We start from the raw sequence: 19,817 nt of genomic DNA, 5'->3' as shown, positions 1-19,817 counted from the left end.
AGTATCAGCGAGTGTCACGACACTGGTACTTATTAAGTGATATTTGTTAAAGGTGTATCTTTAAAAAAAAAAATTGAAAAAGAAAAAGCATTTTGAAGGTCTGTTGAAGGGGAGAGCTCATTACTTTAAGAAACCTGCTGTAAAAATTTCCTACACCCTGATTCCTAACTTCAGATAATCTCTACCATCCTACTTTAACACTTTCAGGATAGCAGAGTAAGATGAAATGTTCATCTGAGTATTAAAAAGCTAAATTGCTAGTAAATATAAGCCATTAAGAATTGCAATTCCAATTAAAGTTCTAGCTTGGTAATCAAAGTGGATGGGAAAATTGTCTGTGATTGTAAGCATTAGGAACCTTTATGTTGCAAAAATATTGAAACTATTTCTATAATGGTGCTGCTTATGCCAGAAGGGGACTTTTGGCTCACAGAGCATGTTTCTAATAAGGATGCAGTTGCCTGCAATGGTAACAAATCAGCTGCTTGCCCCAGTGTCAGGCATAGGCTCCTGTTATCACTGAATACAGAAAGAGGCAGAAAATAGAAGCTAAGCTTCTCACAAAGAGCAATATTTACATCCCAGTTCCCCTTGATTGCCAAAGGGATGAAAGTCAGATGATGTTGCCTCTGAGGCAAGTTCTTCCTTCTGGGAAAAAAAATGTTTTCTGCTTAACTCAGCCCCGGTGGTATTTACAAACTGAAGGTCTCTGCTCTTAGACAAGCCAGGTGTTGTTGAAAGAAAACATCTCCGAGCTCCAGAAGAAGTGGGAATAGGGACCGAGAAACAGCAGCTTTGCGCAAAGAACCTTGTCATACAAAAGGCAGTTCCAAAGAGCTTCTTGCTGTTCCAGAAGTCACAGTTCAGCCAGAGGCATCTGCTTGTCACAAGGGCAGGACTCTCCCAGGCAGCTGAGTGGTGACTTTGCCTGTGCTGGTGGTAAAGGCTTCACACAGAGCCCTTCCCTGTGACACCCTTGGAAGGTGTTCAGTGTGAACAACAGCTTTGAGATTCTACAGCCATTCCCAGTGTCACTGTTCACTAAAATTGTAGAAATACGATGAAGCTTTAAATAATATTAGGTATGTGACCCCTCTTTCCAGCACTGTGTCTGGAGGTTTAAAAGCTTGATGTTGGTGACAACGGAGGTTTGAGTAGTGACAAGGGAGGTTTGAGTACAGCTGAGTACATGAAACATTTAGAGGACCTCTTTCAGGCACGTACCAGATATTTATCATACTTATATGATAAAAATGATCTCATTGTTTATACCAAGGTCAGTAAAATTGTAAGTTAACTTTCTGTTTACAGGTGTACAATCTTTTGAAACTTCTGCAGCATAGTAGTTCTAGCACTGATTGATTTTGTTTTAAAGGATCAGTCCAACAAAGAAGCATATATATGTCAGCCAAGGGCAAACAGTCTTGCTTTTATTTGCAGCAGTCACTATAGTGATAAAAGTGGTTTAGGAACCTGCATAGAAATAGAAATCCCCATCTCCCAAAATAGCTCTATATAAAAAGGAACAAACTGTGTCAGGAAAAACACCAATAAAACTCTAAATAGTTGCTTCCTTCAAGTATCTGAAAACTCTGGTTCTGTATTCTCATTCTTTCCACTTGTTTTTGCCTTTTCGGTTTCTCATATTAACTCCAGTGAGTACAAGTCTATCCATAGTGCTCTGGATATCAAAGGACTCTCCTTCTTTTCTTTTTACACATTGCCCTGCTTGGATTCCTCACTGTTTCCTCACACATCCTTTGCCTACACTCTCTCCAGCCAGTCAGGCCCAGCTCTGCACCTCAATTTCCCATCAGATCATCTCCAACTTTTGCCATTTGTAGCTTTTTCATACATTCTTGCCTCTGTGGCCATCATCATCTCCCAGCCTCTTTCCCCAGGCGCTTCAGACTTATGGTCTTCCCAGTCACCTGCTCAACCAGTCCCTGCCCCTTCCCAGCTTCCTGTCACAGTCTCATCTTCTCTCCTGTTCTTACCAAGTGCTCTGTCATCATCTTTCATTCTCAGCCTTATTCCATGCTTACTCCTCTTGCATTTAAATCAAGTTATTTTTGGTGGAGTGCTGAAGAGTGCTATAGAGGGAAGGGAAAAAGCTTCCAGTCTTAGTTCTGCTGTTCTGTGATAGCTCCCAGCAGCAGCTCTTCCCTACACTGCTTGTTAGAAATGGCTTAACCATTTAATCCAATACTAAAAATAAATAAATTTGTCTAAACCAGATTTGTAGCTTAAAAAATTTAATAAATTGTTAGAGTTTTTCAGTACAGTAGGAAACAAAAATCATAAAAGCAAATACTATGCTTTGTAAACACACAGTCCAGTTTTCCCCCCCCTTACACCAGTGAGGAAGAACAAGTCCTGTTTTCAGGTAGAAATTTTTGAGGACTTTCCTATGATCAAAATCTACTATACTTGGGGTTTTCTTTTCAGGCATCACATGCAATGAGCTAACCTGCAAAGCAGAAGAGAACCTTGTATTTTTTGGTCATTTTTTCCCTGGGTATATGAAAACTGTAAGTAAATAAAAGTGTATTTGAGAGTTATATTGATACTTAGTCTTTTCATGATTTCCTGGAATATATCTGGATTTCTGGGGCAACTGTTAGCATTATGACAGATACCAAAGAAATGCAACCTTATTGAAAGTTAAATTGTATTCATCCACAATTTGGGTTCATGTATTCGGGTCCTACAATTTATACTTCCAAGCAAAGCAATGGAAACTATGTATGATATTGTTTATGTTTGCTAAGTACATTGTATAGAAAACAAAATCATGTTCAGATTATTATCCATGGTTAAGAAGAAGAAGGGAGCACACTTAACACTTATCTTTGTTTTACATTTCCATACCAGTGATGTTTTATATATTTTAGCTTAGTCACATTTTTAGATTATTTGTCTTTGATACAGCTGTCCTAATATACAATTATTGACTGAAATGTGTTCACAGCTATGCCATTTATCTGTTCTTTCAGGGCTGGTTATTGTCAATGATTTTGTCTGGCACAGAAAGCAGATGCTTGACTATTTTTTCCATATCTGGACCTAATAAGTGAGGCGGTTCTTATCTGTTTCTTTTAAACTTTCACCAGTTCATTCTGTTTAGGATGTGTTGCTTATGCAGACTGCTGTGGGGACCCTGCCCAATGACAAGTAAAGGATATCTCTATGACAGCTTTTGTTTCCCTGAAATAGAGTTCTCTTCTTGGGAAGCACTTGGAAAGGTATCAGTGGGGCTATTTTAATCTCAGCAGACGTTCTTATAAAATTCATTTGTAAGCAGACAGGAACAGCATGTAGTTCTAAACCTGCTCTGAGACGACATGTTAGTGACAAACTTCTCTCCTAAATACATAAATGGATTTTGTTTCAAAGGAGTTCTGTGATCAAAGCATCATAAATTATTATTAAAAGTATTTTCTCTTGCTCCTGACCTTTGAATGGTCATTGTATGATTCAATTAAGGAGATTAATTAATGATACCCAATGCAAGTAGTTATCTCTATTTTACACTGCTTTCTGCCTAACAGTAGATCGATCATCCAAGCAATGGTTTGTTAGCAAATAGGTGGATGTGTGAAAATTTAGGACTCCTTCATATTAGAATATTTCTGTCTGCATAGCTGCTAGTGCACTGTCAGTTACACATTGAGTGGTGTAACTAACCATTACCTGGAGAGCTAAATAAAATGCATTAGTACCTAATTGGTGAGAACATACATTGATGGAAACACAGCTTCTTACACAGGTTACCCTTCCCTGGACACACAAGTATTCACCTGCATTGTGGATGGTATAAAAATATATTAGGAGTTGGCACTCTCTCTGCAAGAATAGCTTTAGTACTAGTGCATATACTTGGATTAACAGTGACTTGGGAATGAAATACTCCTGATATTTTATTAACCAGTCAGAAAACTAAGGCTCAGGAAGGAAACAACTTTTCACTTTTATTCTGCAGCTGTTAGCACAGATAAGCCTGCTAGTTTTACAGTAATAGTCATGGATCTACGATAGCAGAATACAGAATAGGCTGCAACCTGAGAAGCTCTGCCAAACAGTCACTGTCACGACTTCTGTGTGGACATAACTGTAATTTTCTTCTTTAGCTTCAACTGATCCACTTCTTATTTGTTAATTGGAAAAACTATTATCTCCATGGGGGTCCATCCATTAACTCCCACACAGACTTTGACAGCTTCTGTATAAGCCTGCCGAGGAGGAGAAGCAGGAAACCCAGCAGCTTTACCTTAATCCGCTCTGCTCACACTACAATTTGAAGAGATTTTTCTTCAGGCCTTGCAGCCCTGAGCAATAATCTCTCAGAGCAAGAGTTGAGGAGTGGTGGGGGAGCTCCTGGCACTGAAGGGGGAGAGCTGGTGCTGCAGCACGAGGGAGCTCTTTGGCCCTTTTCTTGGTTATTTTAAGAAGTAATGGTCAACCATTAACTCCTTTTGCTATTATTGTTTGCTGACAGAATAATGGTCTGGATTTGAGGACTAAGGCAATCTCAGGGAAACAAAGTGCTCAGATGAGGTTTGTTTGCATTTGACAGTTTAATTCCAGCTGGTAGCTTTTATGAAGAGTATTACATGAAGCTTCCCATTGCCAGGAGCAAGTAAATACTGTTTGCTTAGAGTATTTACACAGCAATGCTGAAAACACGAACGAAACAAAAGAATTGATGCTGTGGTGTGAAATGTGTGCTGTCCTAGGCTAAAATGTCAGCAGAGGGTTTGTTTGGCAGGTAATGCCACTCTGGGAGAACTGGGCTAGTAGGAGTACTGGAAATGCTTTTTCTTGTCATAATATTTTAGAGTTGATGTTTCTTACCTGAAGTGAAGCACTGGGCTTTAGTAATGCTCTGCAACACCCCTGTGCTGCAAATGAATCTTATATATGTTAATTCAAAGCATCCAAGTATCTCCATCAGGCCTATAGTTCACAGTCTGAAGGAAAGGCATGCACACTGAACAGGCAGCCTGAATTGATAGGATTTAAATGGAAATTGTGGAAGCGTCAAACAGTTTCTCATCAAACTGGATAGAAATAATTAGCCTGAAGAGGTTATATTTGTCAAAGTTGCACATTCTTTTCACATGGAAGTCTTTTTACTAGAGCAATAACAATTGTTTTTTGTCTTGGTGGGTAAAACTACTGGAAGGACTTCAGTAAGACTGCTGTTTTTGAAAGTGACTGCTGTCAGCTGTGAAAGGCACTTAGTGTGCTAAAAGAGAATGCTGCTAGGTAGCAATTCTTAAACTTTATGACCTATGCTATTTTTTTCTTTTACTATTGAATTTACCTGGTGCACTTCTAACACTACTAAGCAACTACAAGGTAAGAATATTTGCCATGACATTTAGAGATAAGGCCATCTGATTTTACATCAGAGGAGATCTCACCCAGGAAATGATAGTGTAAATTGTCTTTGATCAAGTAGTCTTTCTGGTGTGATGGAGGAAAAATTGGAGATACTTTGTTGTTCTTAACCAGGTAGGTCTGGGAGAAGTTTCTCAGTGTATATGGTTTTAATCAGATTGGAATGAAGGTTGTTTACTTAATAGTTTATTTATTACCAGCATGGAACTAATGGGCAGTTAGTAACTCTAAGGATTTGTATTAGCCACTTAGCAGATAAATGAGAATAATGTATGCTGGCAAAATATCAATAAACAGCTACTATTTTCTGAAGACCTTTCTAGAAATAATTACAGGAAATTGAGACTGAAGGTACACCTTCCCCCTTTTCCTCTTTTCAGTGTGAGGAGTGGCTAGCATTTGGAACTCAGAATTCTCATTTTTATGATGACTTTTCAGAAACCTGAAGTTTTTGAGAAGTGCTTCTTTTTTGTAGGGCTTTGGTTTTGCATTTGACTCATTGTCATTGGAAGTCTTGGAAATTAAAACTAATTTGTGCTTCTCAAGTGCAGCACTCATAGAAGGCCCTATGGAATTAGGCTCCAACTCTTGCAATTCAGTCACTGCTTTGCACTATGCATTGTCCCACAGATGTTGGGATGGTCCTCTTGGTCTGCATTCTGGTCACACGTACTTTAGAATATGGATCAACGCTGTCTTTTATTTGTAGTATGTGCCTTATTTTTTAAATAATAGCATTGCTCAGAGAATGTAAGCACAAAAAAATGTAAACCTGGCTGCATATTTTCCTTTTAAAAATTCATTTATTTGTTGAATAAGAACAATGTGCAACAGGTAAGTGTTAACCTGGAATAAGTTTGCTTTGGTTTTAGAGGGTATCCTTTTTTGTTCTGATGTAATGAAATAATTAAAATACACATCTCATGACCATCAGTGTTTTTATTATGAAGATGCATTTGCTCATGTAATACAACTAACACTCTGTGTCAGACATGCTTTGCCATCCCAAGTGGCATGTTGGAGGCAGGGGAGGAGTATTACTTCAGTTCCTTTGTGTAGATTCTTCCAAAAGGCAATGCTGCCTGGATTAATATCATCTTCCTGCCAACTCCTGTACTGTGATCATTAAAAAATACTTCCCAGCCAGAAACTACTGCAGATCTGGAAAAAGACTACCCCAAATACTCTTCAGACTTGGAGGTGAGAAGCTAGAAATGCTATTGTGTTACTTGCTTAGATAAAATCATCTGCAAAATGCTTACATATCACTCATAGCCTTTCACAAACCTTCAGGAAGAGTTATGACAGTGAGTTTATTACATTCATTCCAAGCTTCTAGTTTAAAGTTTTTTATTTACGTGCAAATATGCCTCCTTGCTAGAATTTTCACTGTTTCATCTGGTGTGCAAAATTATCCTTGTAGATTCGTGTGATGTCTCTGACTGGTAGCAAAAAACATCTAATAACTGGAATTCTATGCTGGTGTCTTTTTAAAAGCTAGAAAACAAGTAGTGAGTAATTATCAAAGGAATTATTTTCTATAAAAAGCAGAAGGGTAGCTATAGCCAGTGATTCCCAAATGGTGTGTTTTGGACACAGTTCTGCTCGAGAGCACAGCGGTGGGTATTTCAAGCACTCACTGACAGTAAAAACAGTAGGAATGAAAATTACTCTGAAATATTATTCTGTTGTACAGAGATGAGTATAATGATTGTATAATGTAAATAATATCTTACTCCATTATTCTGAGCTAATTTTTTCTCAAGAAAAATCTCAGAGTTCTGCAAAAAGTAAATGGAGTGAACTGTAGAATTGGGGGATTTATGTTTGTTTCAGACATTAGGAAAGGACTAGGATTTTTTCATTTTTGCATACTTTTACTATTTTTAATGCCTATTTTATGTATGTAATTGGGGAAAAGTTTTATCTTGATTTCTTTCAATTTCTTCATGTAGAGACAAAGGCAATCTAACTACAACAGATACATGAAAAGAGGAAATAATATCTGAAAACACACTGAGTACTCAGGACATCACAAGACACTGCTGCCTCCTTGTACATGTGTATTAAGTGACTTCTAAGATGAGCAGGACTCCTAAATGAGCAGAAATTATGTTTCATTAATTTCTTCACTTTTCTTCTTTTCAAGTTCCATTCTAATGCTGAGAGAGAGAATGGGGAGAAGGATTTATTGTCAAATGCATTAACTGATTGCTATTGTACTACTGCATTCTTTTAAAGACTAAAATGTACATTACACTTCTAGATGCATTTAAATGTGTATTATGCTGTCTTTGTTGAAGCAAGATTATTAATATTAGTTCACCCTGCTTTAATAAATAACAGTCTCTTAGAGGGAGTGCTTTTAGGTGAATTAAGAAAAAATGACAACAAAGTTATTCTGTTATTCTTACAGATTTTTACATTGGCAGAGTGTATTAAAGGTGGAGACCCATGAAATACTGACTACTGAAAAAACAAACAGAAATCAAAACAAACACACATACCCCCACCATTCAAAAAAGTCTCTACCATGAATATCTAATGAATGTTAATGTATCTAATGAATTCATATATCTGACCAAACAGCCATTGCTCCTTTATCCAGCTGAATTATTTTTATTCTTACCTTGACTTGCAGATCAGCTGAGATTCAGAGTCTTATTGAGGTGCTGGAGAATGAAAAAAAGTTTGAGATATTATCAGACATTAAAGAATGCTAATTTTAAATTGAGACTTGGTACAGAAGGTGAAATATGGATGCTCTATAGTATCTGATGATTCTAAGCAGATTTAATGTTCCTAAAGCAAACTTCAGATGATGATAAAATTAATCTCTGAGCCCTGAGGGACCCAGCACTGCAAGGTGTACTGTATGCACATTCCTGATTTAGCACTGAGTCAAATATTCAACTCAGTGTTGTGAAGAAATACCTTCAGACTTGCTGTGCTGAAAATGGATTTCCATCAATTACTGTTATGTAGGTCACTTTTGCAGCTTTTGCTGAGTTTGAGCACTTAAAATAATGCTACATACATTTGTATTGATAAATAGATACTTTAATGGCAGCTTTACAAAAAATATTTAATATTTGATATTTTTTTATTGTGTTATAAATATGTGACTTTTGTTCCTGGTCCTTTTGACAAACAAAATAATTTTTTAGTGTTCCAAAAATGTTTGTGATGTAGTGTGCACTACCTTTTACATATGTCTAATAGCCAATAACTCGGTTTAAAACTTTCAGTTATGGAATAAGCTCAAAGTCTAATGAAGTTATCCTCAAAGCAGTGGCTGTAGATAGACCTCCCTTCCACTGCTAGGTGTCTGCTCTAGAAATAGAAAGTCCGAAGTGCAGTAATTGTACACCATCAGACCTGTATTACCTTGCAAGTAACCTAACTCTATCATAGTGCTTCAGAATGAAAAACAATCTTGTTTTTTGTATACCACCCAAAAAGTCAGGGTTAGATAAAGGGGAACTATGATTTTGTTTTCTTTTGACTACCCATTAGCCTGTCTTCATTGCTTTTATAAATGACAATATAGTATTTGCTTTTGCGTTTATGTGTCAACTTTTGTATGTTACTATTAATCACAAAGATTTTTATATAGTATCATTTATAATTCCCTTTAATTGCTTTTTGGTATAGTATAATCTGTCATTTATGTATGCATTATAAAGTTTATATAAATAGTAGCATGATAAATTTATATTATATCTTAGGCTTTAGCATAATATTAAAATAGAGACTATGTAATGTTCAAATGCTTTATTCATGTAACTAACTCAGAGAATGGTGTAAAATAACATTCTCACATTTGTGGACTATCTTATCTGAATAATAAAATAACAGTGACAAAAACCAGAGCACCAAGAGAAGACTGACTCTTCATTACCAGGGAGTGTAAAATCAACAGGATTGAACCATAAGAAGAAATAAAATATATTGATTTAATCTACAGGATGGCATGCAGACAAGTCAAAGGTGAAAACCAAATAAAAGAATTCCTGAAACATCTAAACTCACAAGAATGTTTGAATAATGTATAAATTCACATGAATATGCATGTGACTCATGTAATGCAACAGTATATAAGAATATTGTTTTAAGCTAAGGTGTGTTTTTGGCATATTGCTGAACACCCCAGCACTGGATATTGCCCCTTTTGTCCATTATTAAACTTCTAAAAATTTCAAAGAGTGAGTTCTGTTTCTCACAATTGCAGGGTTAGGGTTATCCATAGGATTCATCTGATTACCTCTGACATCCAGTCTGCACTCTATTTCAGCTTCACCACACTCATTGACAGCTTTACAGGTGTAAATGCCACCATCAAAGGGAGTGGGTTTTCGGATCTCCAGGGTCAACACCCCCTGCTTACTGAACATGCGGTACTTGGCATCCCCAGAGAGATCCATTTTGTTTTTGAACCAGAATATCTTGGGCTGAAGAACAAAAAAGAAGATCTTTAAAACAGGAGGTAGAGAATGGAAGGTTTACACCTGATCTTGCAGCTTCAATATAGCCATGAAGGCTAAATAGTATTATGAGGTCTATTTACAAAGCAATGTTAATAATTTTTCAAGGAACTTCTCATTCAGTACAAATGCATGAAGTAATTCAAAAGTTCAGTATTTCTGGTAACTCACAAATAGCATATAGAAAATGTAGATTTATGCCTTGTTTTACTGCAATTTTAAAAAACCCCAACCCCTAGTAACTGTCTACAAATTCATTGATTTAGGGGTTATTTAGTTGTGCTTATTAAAATGTATTTGAATGCTGCAAGTATCTTACAGAAGGGGAATTAAATGTCTCAGATTATAAGAACAGAAGTGTCATAGAAGTCCACAGATGCTGGGTGACCAAATTAGGATGCCAACGTTTGGTCCAGGAAAGGGTTTTCCAAACCCTCTAGCGTATCTTTAGAAACCTCAGGAATTTAAAAAGAAGGTTCTTGTTGGCTTCCAATATTGAATGAAGTGGTTGCTTCTATACCAGTTCAAGCTTTTATGTTTTGTTTCCAGTACCTGAAAATATGCCTTTAATTTTTATAAATGAAAGTTTAAAAATGAAAAATCTGATATGAAACAAACTGCTTTTGTTTATTTCAAGCTCATTAGTACATACAGCGAAGAAACAGTCTTTAAAGAACAGAAGACCAAGCTTTACATTTATCTGTTTTTCTTTCAGAATTAATGTCTTCAGTTTCTTCATCCATAAGCCCCAAAACTACTGCACTGTTTTTACAGAGTGCATTCAAATCTACTGAATCACTTTTGTCTTTGACCTGTGGTATATCAGTCCAGTGCATCCCACCTGCCACTTGCTTGATTTTCTTGATAGATCTCTGCTGGAATTTTTCCTGCCTTAACATTTTTTCCTTGTTTCTCTATAGCCTCTTTATCTTTCTTGGTATGTCTCTTATTATACTTCATTACTGGCAGGGTATGAGTACCGTCTCTGCCTGCAGTAGTAACTTTTCCATGCCACACAGATCATCCTGAGGTGTGCTTGAGAATCTACAGTTATTAAGAACTGGAAACTTTCATCCACATAAGGTAACAGGAGCTTTTGCAGAGTATTGCTGCAGGTAATGGAATATTTTTCAATTTGGGCAATGGAACTACAAAAAACATATCTGTAAAAGCTGCTTTAAGAGTATTAGGTGTACTGAAGGCTGAGGACTGATTGGATCCTTCAGGCTAATGTGAAGGAGAAGCAAGCATGCCTGCATCCCAAACCCTACCATTACTGTACAATAACAGCTGTAAAATCGAGCAGGTTTTTTAAGAATCTTCTTAAAACCATGGAAACAGAATGAAGTGGATGCAGATGCACAAAAATGTGAGTAAATCAAGGGGGAATATTGTCAATTACACCGTCATTTCTAAGCTGAGGCAGCTACTGGAAGATGGATTTTGCCTACAGTTGCTGGTGTTTATTCTCTAATATTGTTTTTTTGAAGCTGTTTACATGGATATGCTTCCTTTTTACTTTTGAGTTTTGTCTGGAGCTCCTTCTTCATCCAATAAACTGCAACAAATGATTTTTTTTTTTAAATCTGGACTCTGAGTGATTGTTACGTGTTTTGCTCTGTAGAAATCAGATCCTTGAACAGGTATGAGGTAGTGAAAGAAGCTGAAAATAAGCAGCCAGAAAGGAAGGGATTGTACTAATTTAAATTCATGACAAGATTATGTCATATGATTAATTACTACACTGCAGACAAAAATCTTATTTCCCTTTTCTGAGAAGTCTAAATTTAGCTCCTAGCTGATACAGCTTTTACTGCTTGTTCCTGATTAAAAAAAATAGTACATCTTTATGTACTCTTTGATGGAACTTTAATAAATTTATTTAGAATGAGAAAATATTCCTGAGAGATTAAAAAAACCGAATCAACAACAAACTCACAAAAAAAAACTTCACACAAGACCAGACCTCATTCTAGTCAGTTTTGCAGAATAGCAGCGATCTCAGTGAGAGCAGTGATGTGTACCTTGGGGATTCCTCTGACGGCACAGCTGAGTGTGGTGTTGTACCCCGCAATCACGGAGCGGTTCACCAGAGGGTGGGTGAATTTAGGAGCTTCGGAGAAATCGTGTTCTTTGTAGCAAGGGGGTTTATAAGTGGTGCCTGCAGTTCAAAGAGACAAAATAGTAAGAACTGTGTTGTCAGTTCTGCTGATTTGTGTACAATCTATCTGTCATTTATTTTGTCTGTATGATTTTAAGAAGCTTCAAAGCTTTGTGATATAAAAAGTCTTTAAATACATTTCATTCTAAAGCACATCTCATGTTTAATGTGTTAGTTAAGGTAGAAGGTCCTGGCAATTGTGGGTTTTCAGCTTCTGTTAAAAATATGTTAGCCATATGTGTGCAGGGAAAGTCTTCATCAGAGACATCTTCAACCTTTAACCCCAAAATATAAATGTAATCCCCCAGTTGTATTATTTACTTCATGTAGTTTGAGAAGGCTGTGTGATTAAATATTTTTAAACTAATATTTATATTAGTACAGGAGATCTGCCTAGATAAGGGCTCTTGATGCTAGAATTCTTTTTAAGTGCTAGTTTCTAAATAATGAAAATATCTTTTGAGATGCAGCTAGTAAAACTATATTTTCCATTTGCCAGTGTATTACTTCTGGTACTTAGTGGCTTTTGTGATCTTTGTTTTGAAGAATATGTTACCTGTTTTTTGGATATAGGCAGGATTTTTGGTGGTTGCAGCAGTTTCACTCAATCCACATAAATTTTCACTGAAGATTCGAAAAAAATACTCATTTCCCATAATCAGGTCTGACACTATACAGTTTGTGCGACGATAGTGATCAAAAACAGTGTACCATTCCTGTAACAAGACTGTACTGTTTAGAAAGATGTTATGAGAGGTCAGACATGGTGCTGCTTTTGGTATGGAGAGAAAACTAACCTGTGAAATGAGTATTATGTTGCTTCCTGTGATGATCAGCTGATCTTTTTTCTTACTTTTATATTCTGTGTGTGTGATAGATGTATGAATACTTCCATTTTGAGAAAAAAATCCCACAACTCTCTACCATATTTTAGCCATACTCATATCTGGGGAATCTGGTACAAGATGCACACTCAGAATGTGACTACTTAATGGGGTCTTCCCTGAGAAAGATGTTTTCCAGTCTGACTGCCATACATGCCTCTCCCAGTATACACCCTGGTATGCTGAGTGTCTCACTTCAAGTCTAACTCTTCTTCCCTCCCCTTCAATATTTTTGCTGCATTTATGAAAAATATAATTCCAAATAGAAATTATAATTCCACTATCTAAGGAGAGCTGTCTATGAAGTCACCACCAGAGACAGCACGGGCTTGGTCTCTCTTCCATTTTGTACTATATTTAATTTAATCTTTCACCTTTTGGAGTTTTTTTAGATTCTGTTTTTCAATGTTTAATTGTCTCTGAGGTGCCATAGGACATCTTGGACACACAAATGAGTGTCATGTATTCAGTCATTTCTGTCAGGTCTCTGTGTTCCCAGAGCAGGTGCTGGTTTAACTCCGTACAAAGCCATGGACCCAGCACAAGTCCTTACCATTGTTTTTTTGTCAGCTTTCTGAACTGTGTAGCCCAAGATCTGAGCATTGCCATCATCCTGGGGAGGTGTCCACTCCAGGGCTGCATTAAATCCCCAAACATCTACAAGCTTTATATTCTGAGGAGGCCCGGGCTTGTCTGCAGAAGAGACAAAAGAAAACACCTTAGATTTCAGTTCAAGATCCAGGAGCTTTGTCATTTCCCCTTGTAGGGAAAAAAAAAAATAGAATATTGATAGCAATATTGAATATTGATAGCAATGTCTAACATTCCATAGCAACACACTTCATTTATGTGAAGTTAAAACAGTAAAGAAGAAAGTTGGGAAATTTTCAAATACCCTCTTAATACTCTTCTGAGAGGCCTGAATTCCACTGAGAAATGGGAACCAGACAAACATCTTTAAAATGTGATAAGAAGTTTGTGTTGTTTGGATGGATGTGATTAACTCTTTAACTGCAGTTTTATTACTTAGTGCAATTTCTTGGCCATTTATCTACGTTGCTATAACAACCAGGGCAATGGGGTGCATGCCTTCCAGCTGAGGAAGGCCAGCCATTTGGGAATACACCTTTTCCCTCTTGGCTCAGTGCTTGTTAGCTTGCCCACTAGGTGATTTCTCTCTAATAACTAGAAAAAGAACAAACTCTTGAAGAGGTAGAGAAATATGTGTCCTTTTTAAGATACATGGAAATATAGAGAAAAACAACATAGTATGAAATTATAATAATTTTCTTTTTTTCTTTTTGAGGATCATTCATATTTATACCATGTTGTTTAGTCAAATGCTGTAAGATTTAGATTAGACTTATTAAATAATACTTCTGTCTTTTTTAATTTGAGTTCACCTTTTGATGTTATATTGTTGCACCCAGTTATGGGGTCTGCTGGGGACAGATGGGTAGTTGATCTTGTTATTGAGTGAAAAATAGTTCAAGATCATTCTAGACAGCTGAAACTGTCTCCCCATTTTGTAGCTAAGCTGGAAAAATCAAGAAAATGGTAAGTATCTGATGGATGTAGGTTTGAGATGAGCAAAGCAGAGGAATGTAATTATAGGGGGATTGTAATTTAATTCCTTAAAGAAGAATATGCAAACCAGTAATAAATCAGTCTTTGTTATTAGGGGAACTGTGGCTTTCTGCATCAAAGCATAATGTGATAATTTTCTTTTCACTGACAAACTTTGGAAATGAAAACAGCTTTATAATTAGGTTTGACCCCTACTGTCCTCCTTCAAAGTGGTACCAACTAGAACATCGTATGATGTGTGATAAGGGATATGGAATGCATGGCTCTCATTCCATTTATCATCCTCTTTCTGCCTATCTCACACTAACATTTCAGAGAAAAACCTGCCATCTTCTCTGTTTCTCAACAGCCTCCAACCAGGTAAAGCCTTCTTACATTTTCTTCTCTGTTTCTGAAGTAGGGAGTGGCAATATTTTGTCAAATGAACGACATTGCTTATGGGGATGTGGAAATGCATTTGTTGTTAACTTGAATCACAACTTAAAAGAAAAACAACCTAGTTGTTCTGTTCAACATGTATCTTCATTATACAGAAATTGATCCATTCTGATTTAAGAGAAGAATTTTTCATACTACATACCTGTCTGCAGGTGTGTGAAGAACAACTTTAAAAAAGGAAGAGAGGGATAAATTTGCTAGATGGGTTTTATATTCTCAATTTTTGTGGTCCAATGGGACAATGCAATCTGCAAGAATATCTATTCAAAATTTGTTTGTACAATGGTAAAATATTTCTTTCTCAGTAATAACCAGTACATCTCTAGCTTGTGAATAGAGGATGGGAAAAGTTAAACTCAGTGATGCTTCTGACCCAAATTATTTTCCTCTGTAGGGCACTGTGTCAGAGTGGGGATTTATATTCTGAGGAAGTATTGTGTGTTACCCTCAGCACAAGCTCAGCTGAGGAGTTTTGCAAACTAATGAAATTTATACAATGGGAAGAAGATATAAAGTGTGAATTATCTTTCAAAGATAAATTATAATTTATATTTTCAAATATTACATAATGAGAAACAGAATTAATTCCAGTTAAAAAAAAACAAGTATAGAACTGAGGTTTGCTTTCATCAGTAGAAGTCTTGATGAAAGACATAATTTATTGATTCATGTAGAGGGTGAAAGAAGTTGAGAGAACTGTATTCTCCAGAGACTGGAGATATTTTCATTATCTAAGAACTTTCTAAAAGTCTTTAATAAATACTTGTATTTATTAATACTATGTATTCCCATAGAAAAAGTGCATATTATTTTACCTATAGAGTAATAGCAGCAACTGTTTTGGCAACAAGGGAAGGTGATGGCAGTAACAGGGTTGTTTCCTCTTGTTTGGAGCTGACCTGACTCATCACAGCAGCAGAGCTTTTGGCTTACCCGAAAAAAAAGATAGGGGCTGAAGTCACAAGCATTACTTCTTCATCAACGAGACTTCTGCCAAGGGAAGTTAGCTGATGAAAAGACGCCTCAAAATATCACTGATTGTCTTGTTGTGCTTCTGAAAGCCAGGCTGACTTCTCAGCCTGCTGTTATACAGCACCTAAAGTGGCACTAGGAGGGTAGAAAGAGTGTCTGAATTACCCATATTTCTGTCCTGCCAAGAGAATATAAAATCTGGGGAACCAAAAGCACAGTTGACAGAATTGAAAAGAGGTAGGTTCTGATGACAAAATAACAGAATCAAGAATCAGATTAGATGCCCTGATTGCAGAAGTATCTGCATATGTTACAAGCCCTTTCTCAGTCATGAATTAAAAGAAATATACATATTCCCATTTGTTTGACCAAACTGGCCAAGAAATACAAAATTAATGCCTGTCCTTCAACTCTAACCTGTGTGATAAGATTAGTTCTTTTTTTCAGTCATTCTTTTTCTGGATGATATAACTCTCTGACTATGGTAGATGTGTTTTTCTGACTTTCTACAGTATCAAACAATAGGCAGAAGATGCTATTGGTGCTATGGCCTAAGAGCAATGGCCAGAATCAAGAATCACTAACCAGTTTTAGAAAGGTAATTTAGAGTGTAGATAATTTAGACTCCCCTTTACCTGTGTCATAGAGTCAGAATGGCTCAGGTTGGAAGTGACCTCAGAGATCTTTCAGTTCCAACCCCCTGCCACAGGCAGGGACACCTTCCAGCAGACCAGATTGCTCAGAGCCCCATCCAGCCTGGCCTTGAGCACCACCAGGGATGAGGCATCCACAGCCTCTCTGAGCACTCTTGTTATTACTTTTGTTTTAGCTGCCATTTACTTATTTTGTTCTTGCAGAACTGCAGCCATCCTCTTGAGCAGAAGCAGCTGCTGGTATTAAGACATATTTACTCCAATTTTTTATGCCGTTCTTTTTTGCTGTTGGCACCATTGCATACCCATTCTGCCAATTTAATTAATAAAACTTTAAGCAGAGCAAAGTCAGCATTTTTAATTCCAAAACATGAGGAGTTGAGCCAAGATACATATTCTAAAAATGTATTGATACACTGGAGGAAATTTGGGATAACAGTGTGAAAGTGTGGGGAAAGGGAAATAAAAACAGTTATCAAGAATGTTAAAAAGAGTGGTAATGAGGAGAAATAGAAAAGCTCTGTCTGAACATTAATGAAATTGGAATAGGCAAGATCTCAGAATATCTCTCATATAATCCCAGCAAAAGTTGTGGAAACTTTGGCAATGCATTCCTTTAAAATGACATTAGAAAATAGACTGGAAATTGTATAATAGAGAATAAGCCTCAGACTAACTAGACACTCTCTACAGAGTAAAGCATTAAATGTGAATTTTCCAAATTTACAGGACTGTGCTTTCTAAACTTTGGAACTGTAGAGGTATATTACAGCAATGATTTTATATTCCCTATCCTTATCTAATGAAAAAAACCTATGTAGGTGTACATCCATTCCAAGACTCATATTTTTTTCCTTGAGTACAATATGGCTATGCCTAAGAACACCGGAACTCTCAAATTCTATCTCTCTCAAAGTGATAGAAAGGAGATTGATAAGGATGATCAAAGATATGGAATGGCATCTGTTTGAAAATACTCAAAATGAGGAGAGTAAAACTTGAGAAAGTTAACTGACGCGAGTGTGACTGAAGGCTATAAAATCATGAGTAACATGGAAAAACTGAATGATTATTCATGGGTTTTTTTCTGATACAAAACTGTATGGATGTTAAATGAGATTGTCAGGAGACAGACTCAAATCAAAACAAAGAGGTATATGTACTTAAAATGGAATTCCTTATAAAGGGATGTTTGGATTCTCAAGCAAGACTTGGATTAAAATACAGACTGGATAAAATTAGGCAAGTAAAAGATCAGAGCTCTAAAGAACTATGGACCACAAAGAATATCCCTCACCCTCTGAAGGTCTCTAGGACACAGATAATTTCAAGGTGGGAAAATGTAGTAGGGGAATAAGGTCACATGCTAGCCCTGCTCTGAGCTTTGTCCTACCACCTGCAAACAATCATTGAAAGAGAAGGGATTTTCTGAAGTAGATGGATCTTTGGGTTCCCTCAGTCTGGCCACTATTTTGTTTTGCATGATCTGCTCAATTCTGATGTTGTCAGGGTCTTACCTATGATTTGTATTGTTATTGAAACTTTATCAGACATGTTTTCTATCTGAAGAGTGACTTCATATGCTCCTGAGTGATGAAGCTCTGCCTTTCTGATGAAAAGGATTGTATCTGTGCTGCTGTTCCGAATTCCCACATCTTTGGAATCTAGAGTTTGACCATCTTTCAGCCAAGTGATTTTGGGTCTTGGTTTACCCTAAAGAGAAAAAAAACACGTTACCTTACAATTTCTGTTTATTTCACACAAATATTTGCTATCATCTTTGTGGTTTAGTGACACCATGCTCTGAGGATGCCATTTATTTAGAGACAGAAATGATATTGAGAACAAATCCAGAAACACTACACTTGTGCTGCTCTGGTTCTCTTTCCCAGGCATCAATGAAGCCATCTGACTTGTTCTGATTGTTATTAGCAGAACCCTTACACACCTGAGGACTTTATTAGCTCTCCTCTCCTTCTTCTCCCTTTCTTAAAACGTTTGATGCTCTGTCCCCAGGCATTTTTAAGATCTTTTGAAAAATTATTGTCATCTTGCAGTCTTGGGATGTGAAATTTACTGTATAATTCTTTCTGCACTGCAAAATTGTTTTGGTGTCTGTCAACCTAAGCAGTCAGTGTTGCTACATCCATGGAAGATGGCATTGTGGAATCAGTGATGTCAGTGGTGTGCATCACTCTCATCCAGCCATTTCCAGGAAAAATGGTAAGTACTGTTTAGTTCTTTAAAAGTTGTTGGAGCGCTACTTCCACAGTTCAACTCCAAACACGGAATCCTAAGAAAACAGAAAATGGTCATAACATATTTATTAAGTGTATTAATTGTTAATCCAACAGAAAATAGCTCAGTGGGGTTTTTTAGGTTTCTGCCAGATTACCAAGGTGAAACAGTGCAGCACAGGCCTGGAGTAGTTCAAATGGGTGGGGAGGGAAAGCGGGACCTTGCGAGCCGGCAGTCAGCTCTGCTCAGGCTGCCCTGGAACTGAAGCCTAAGGCGCTGAAACTGGGACACTGCCTCCAGTAAACAGCAGAGAAAGCAGTTCTGGAAGGTTCCTCAATCCACTGGGTATCTGGAACATACTCTGAAAGACTGTATCTCTTCCCTTAGCCTACAGACGGTGATTAAGATACTCAGACTCTTGGTTTTGGTGCCTTAAGGAAGACAGATTAATAATGAATCTTTGTGCATTGATACACCTTTATTCCAGGTTTGTCTGGTATTTGCTCAGAAGGTCTGTGTACCATCATTTTTTTTAGTGGTATTAGGAAAAAACTTCACCTTTTATAAGAGTCAGGCCAAGATCTGCCCAAAATTATACTTAAAAGATGTCTAAAACACCTAGAAATTGCTATTCATTCATTGATGCTCTTTAACTCATCAAGTATTTTTTGGTTTATTTTACATCAGGGCTGATATACACATTGAATGAACAATGGTTTTGGATCTTACATTTTCTCTTTCTGGTAAATTATTTTCTTGCAGCTTTCTGCCAGGGAGCATAGTTAAGAGCACCTCAGCCCTGCAGCTCAGAAATAATAGATAGAAGATAGTTTTGTCCTGTTCTAGTGTACCTGTACTGTGGTCTCATTTCATAGAACCTCACAAAAACCTATCAGAGCAAGAAATGGCTTCCTCTCTTCAGCTGGAATGTATAGTAGAAATTCTGGAACAAGTTAAAGGGTTTGGGTTGTTTTGCATTTTATTTTCCATATCTGCG

The 19,817-nt window shown here is 36.9% G+C and overlaps 1 protein-coding gene across 1 annotated transcript in view; it reads right to left on the bottom strand.

Annotated features, from left to right (window-relative positions):
- Nucleotides 1–6,324: 6,324 nt before the first annotated feature.
- MYBPC3 (myosin binding protein C3) overlaps nt 6,325–19,817 on the bottom strand; it is a 62,477-nt gene continuing 48,984 nt past the window's right edge. Inside the window, exons 29-35 of the mRNA XM_014251878.2 lie at nt 18,100–18,295; nt 13,486–13,625; nt 12,605–12,764; nt 11,912–12,048; nt 9,668–9,854; nt 8,033–8,075; nt 6,325–7,565 (exon numbers count right to left, since the gene is read on the bottom strand). Coding sequence (XP_014107353.2) covers nt 8,065–8,075; nt 9,668–9,854; nt 11,912–12,048; nt 12,605–12,764; nt 13,486–13,625; nt 18,100–18,295 — 831 coding nt within the window. The 3' untranslated portion in view covers nt 6,325–7,565; nt 8,033–8,064. The remainder of the gene's footprint in view (nt 7,566–8,032; nt 8,076–9,667; nt 9,855–11,911; nt 12,049–12,604; nt 12,765–13,485; nt 13,626–18,099; nt 18,296–19,817) is intronic.

This window comes from Pseudopodoces humilis, chromosome 7, assembly GCF_049639895.1.
Source record: "Pseudopodoces humilis isolate 2021_Gansu_Grassland_sample_001 chromosome 7, ASM4963989v1, whole genome shotgun sequence".
NCBI classification, from domain to species: Eukaryota; Metazoa; Chordata; class Aves; order Passeriformes; family Paridae; genus Pseudopodoces; species Pseudopodoces humilis.
The sequence above is the reverse complement of the archived record's forward strand: the minus strand, read 5'-3'. Positions and strand labels throughout refer to the sequence as shown.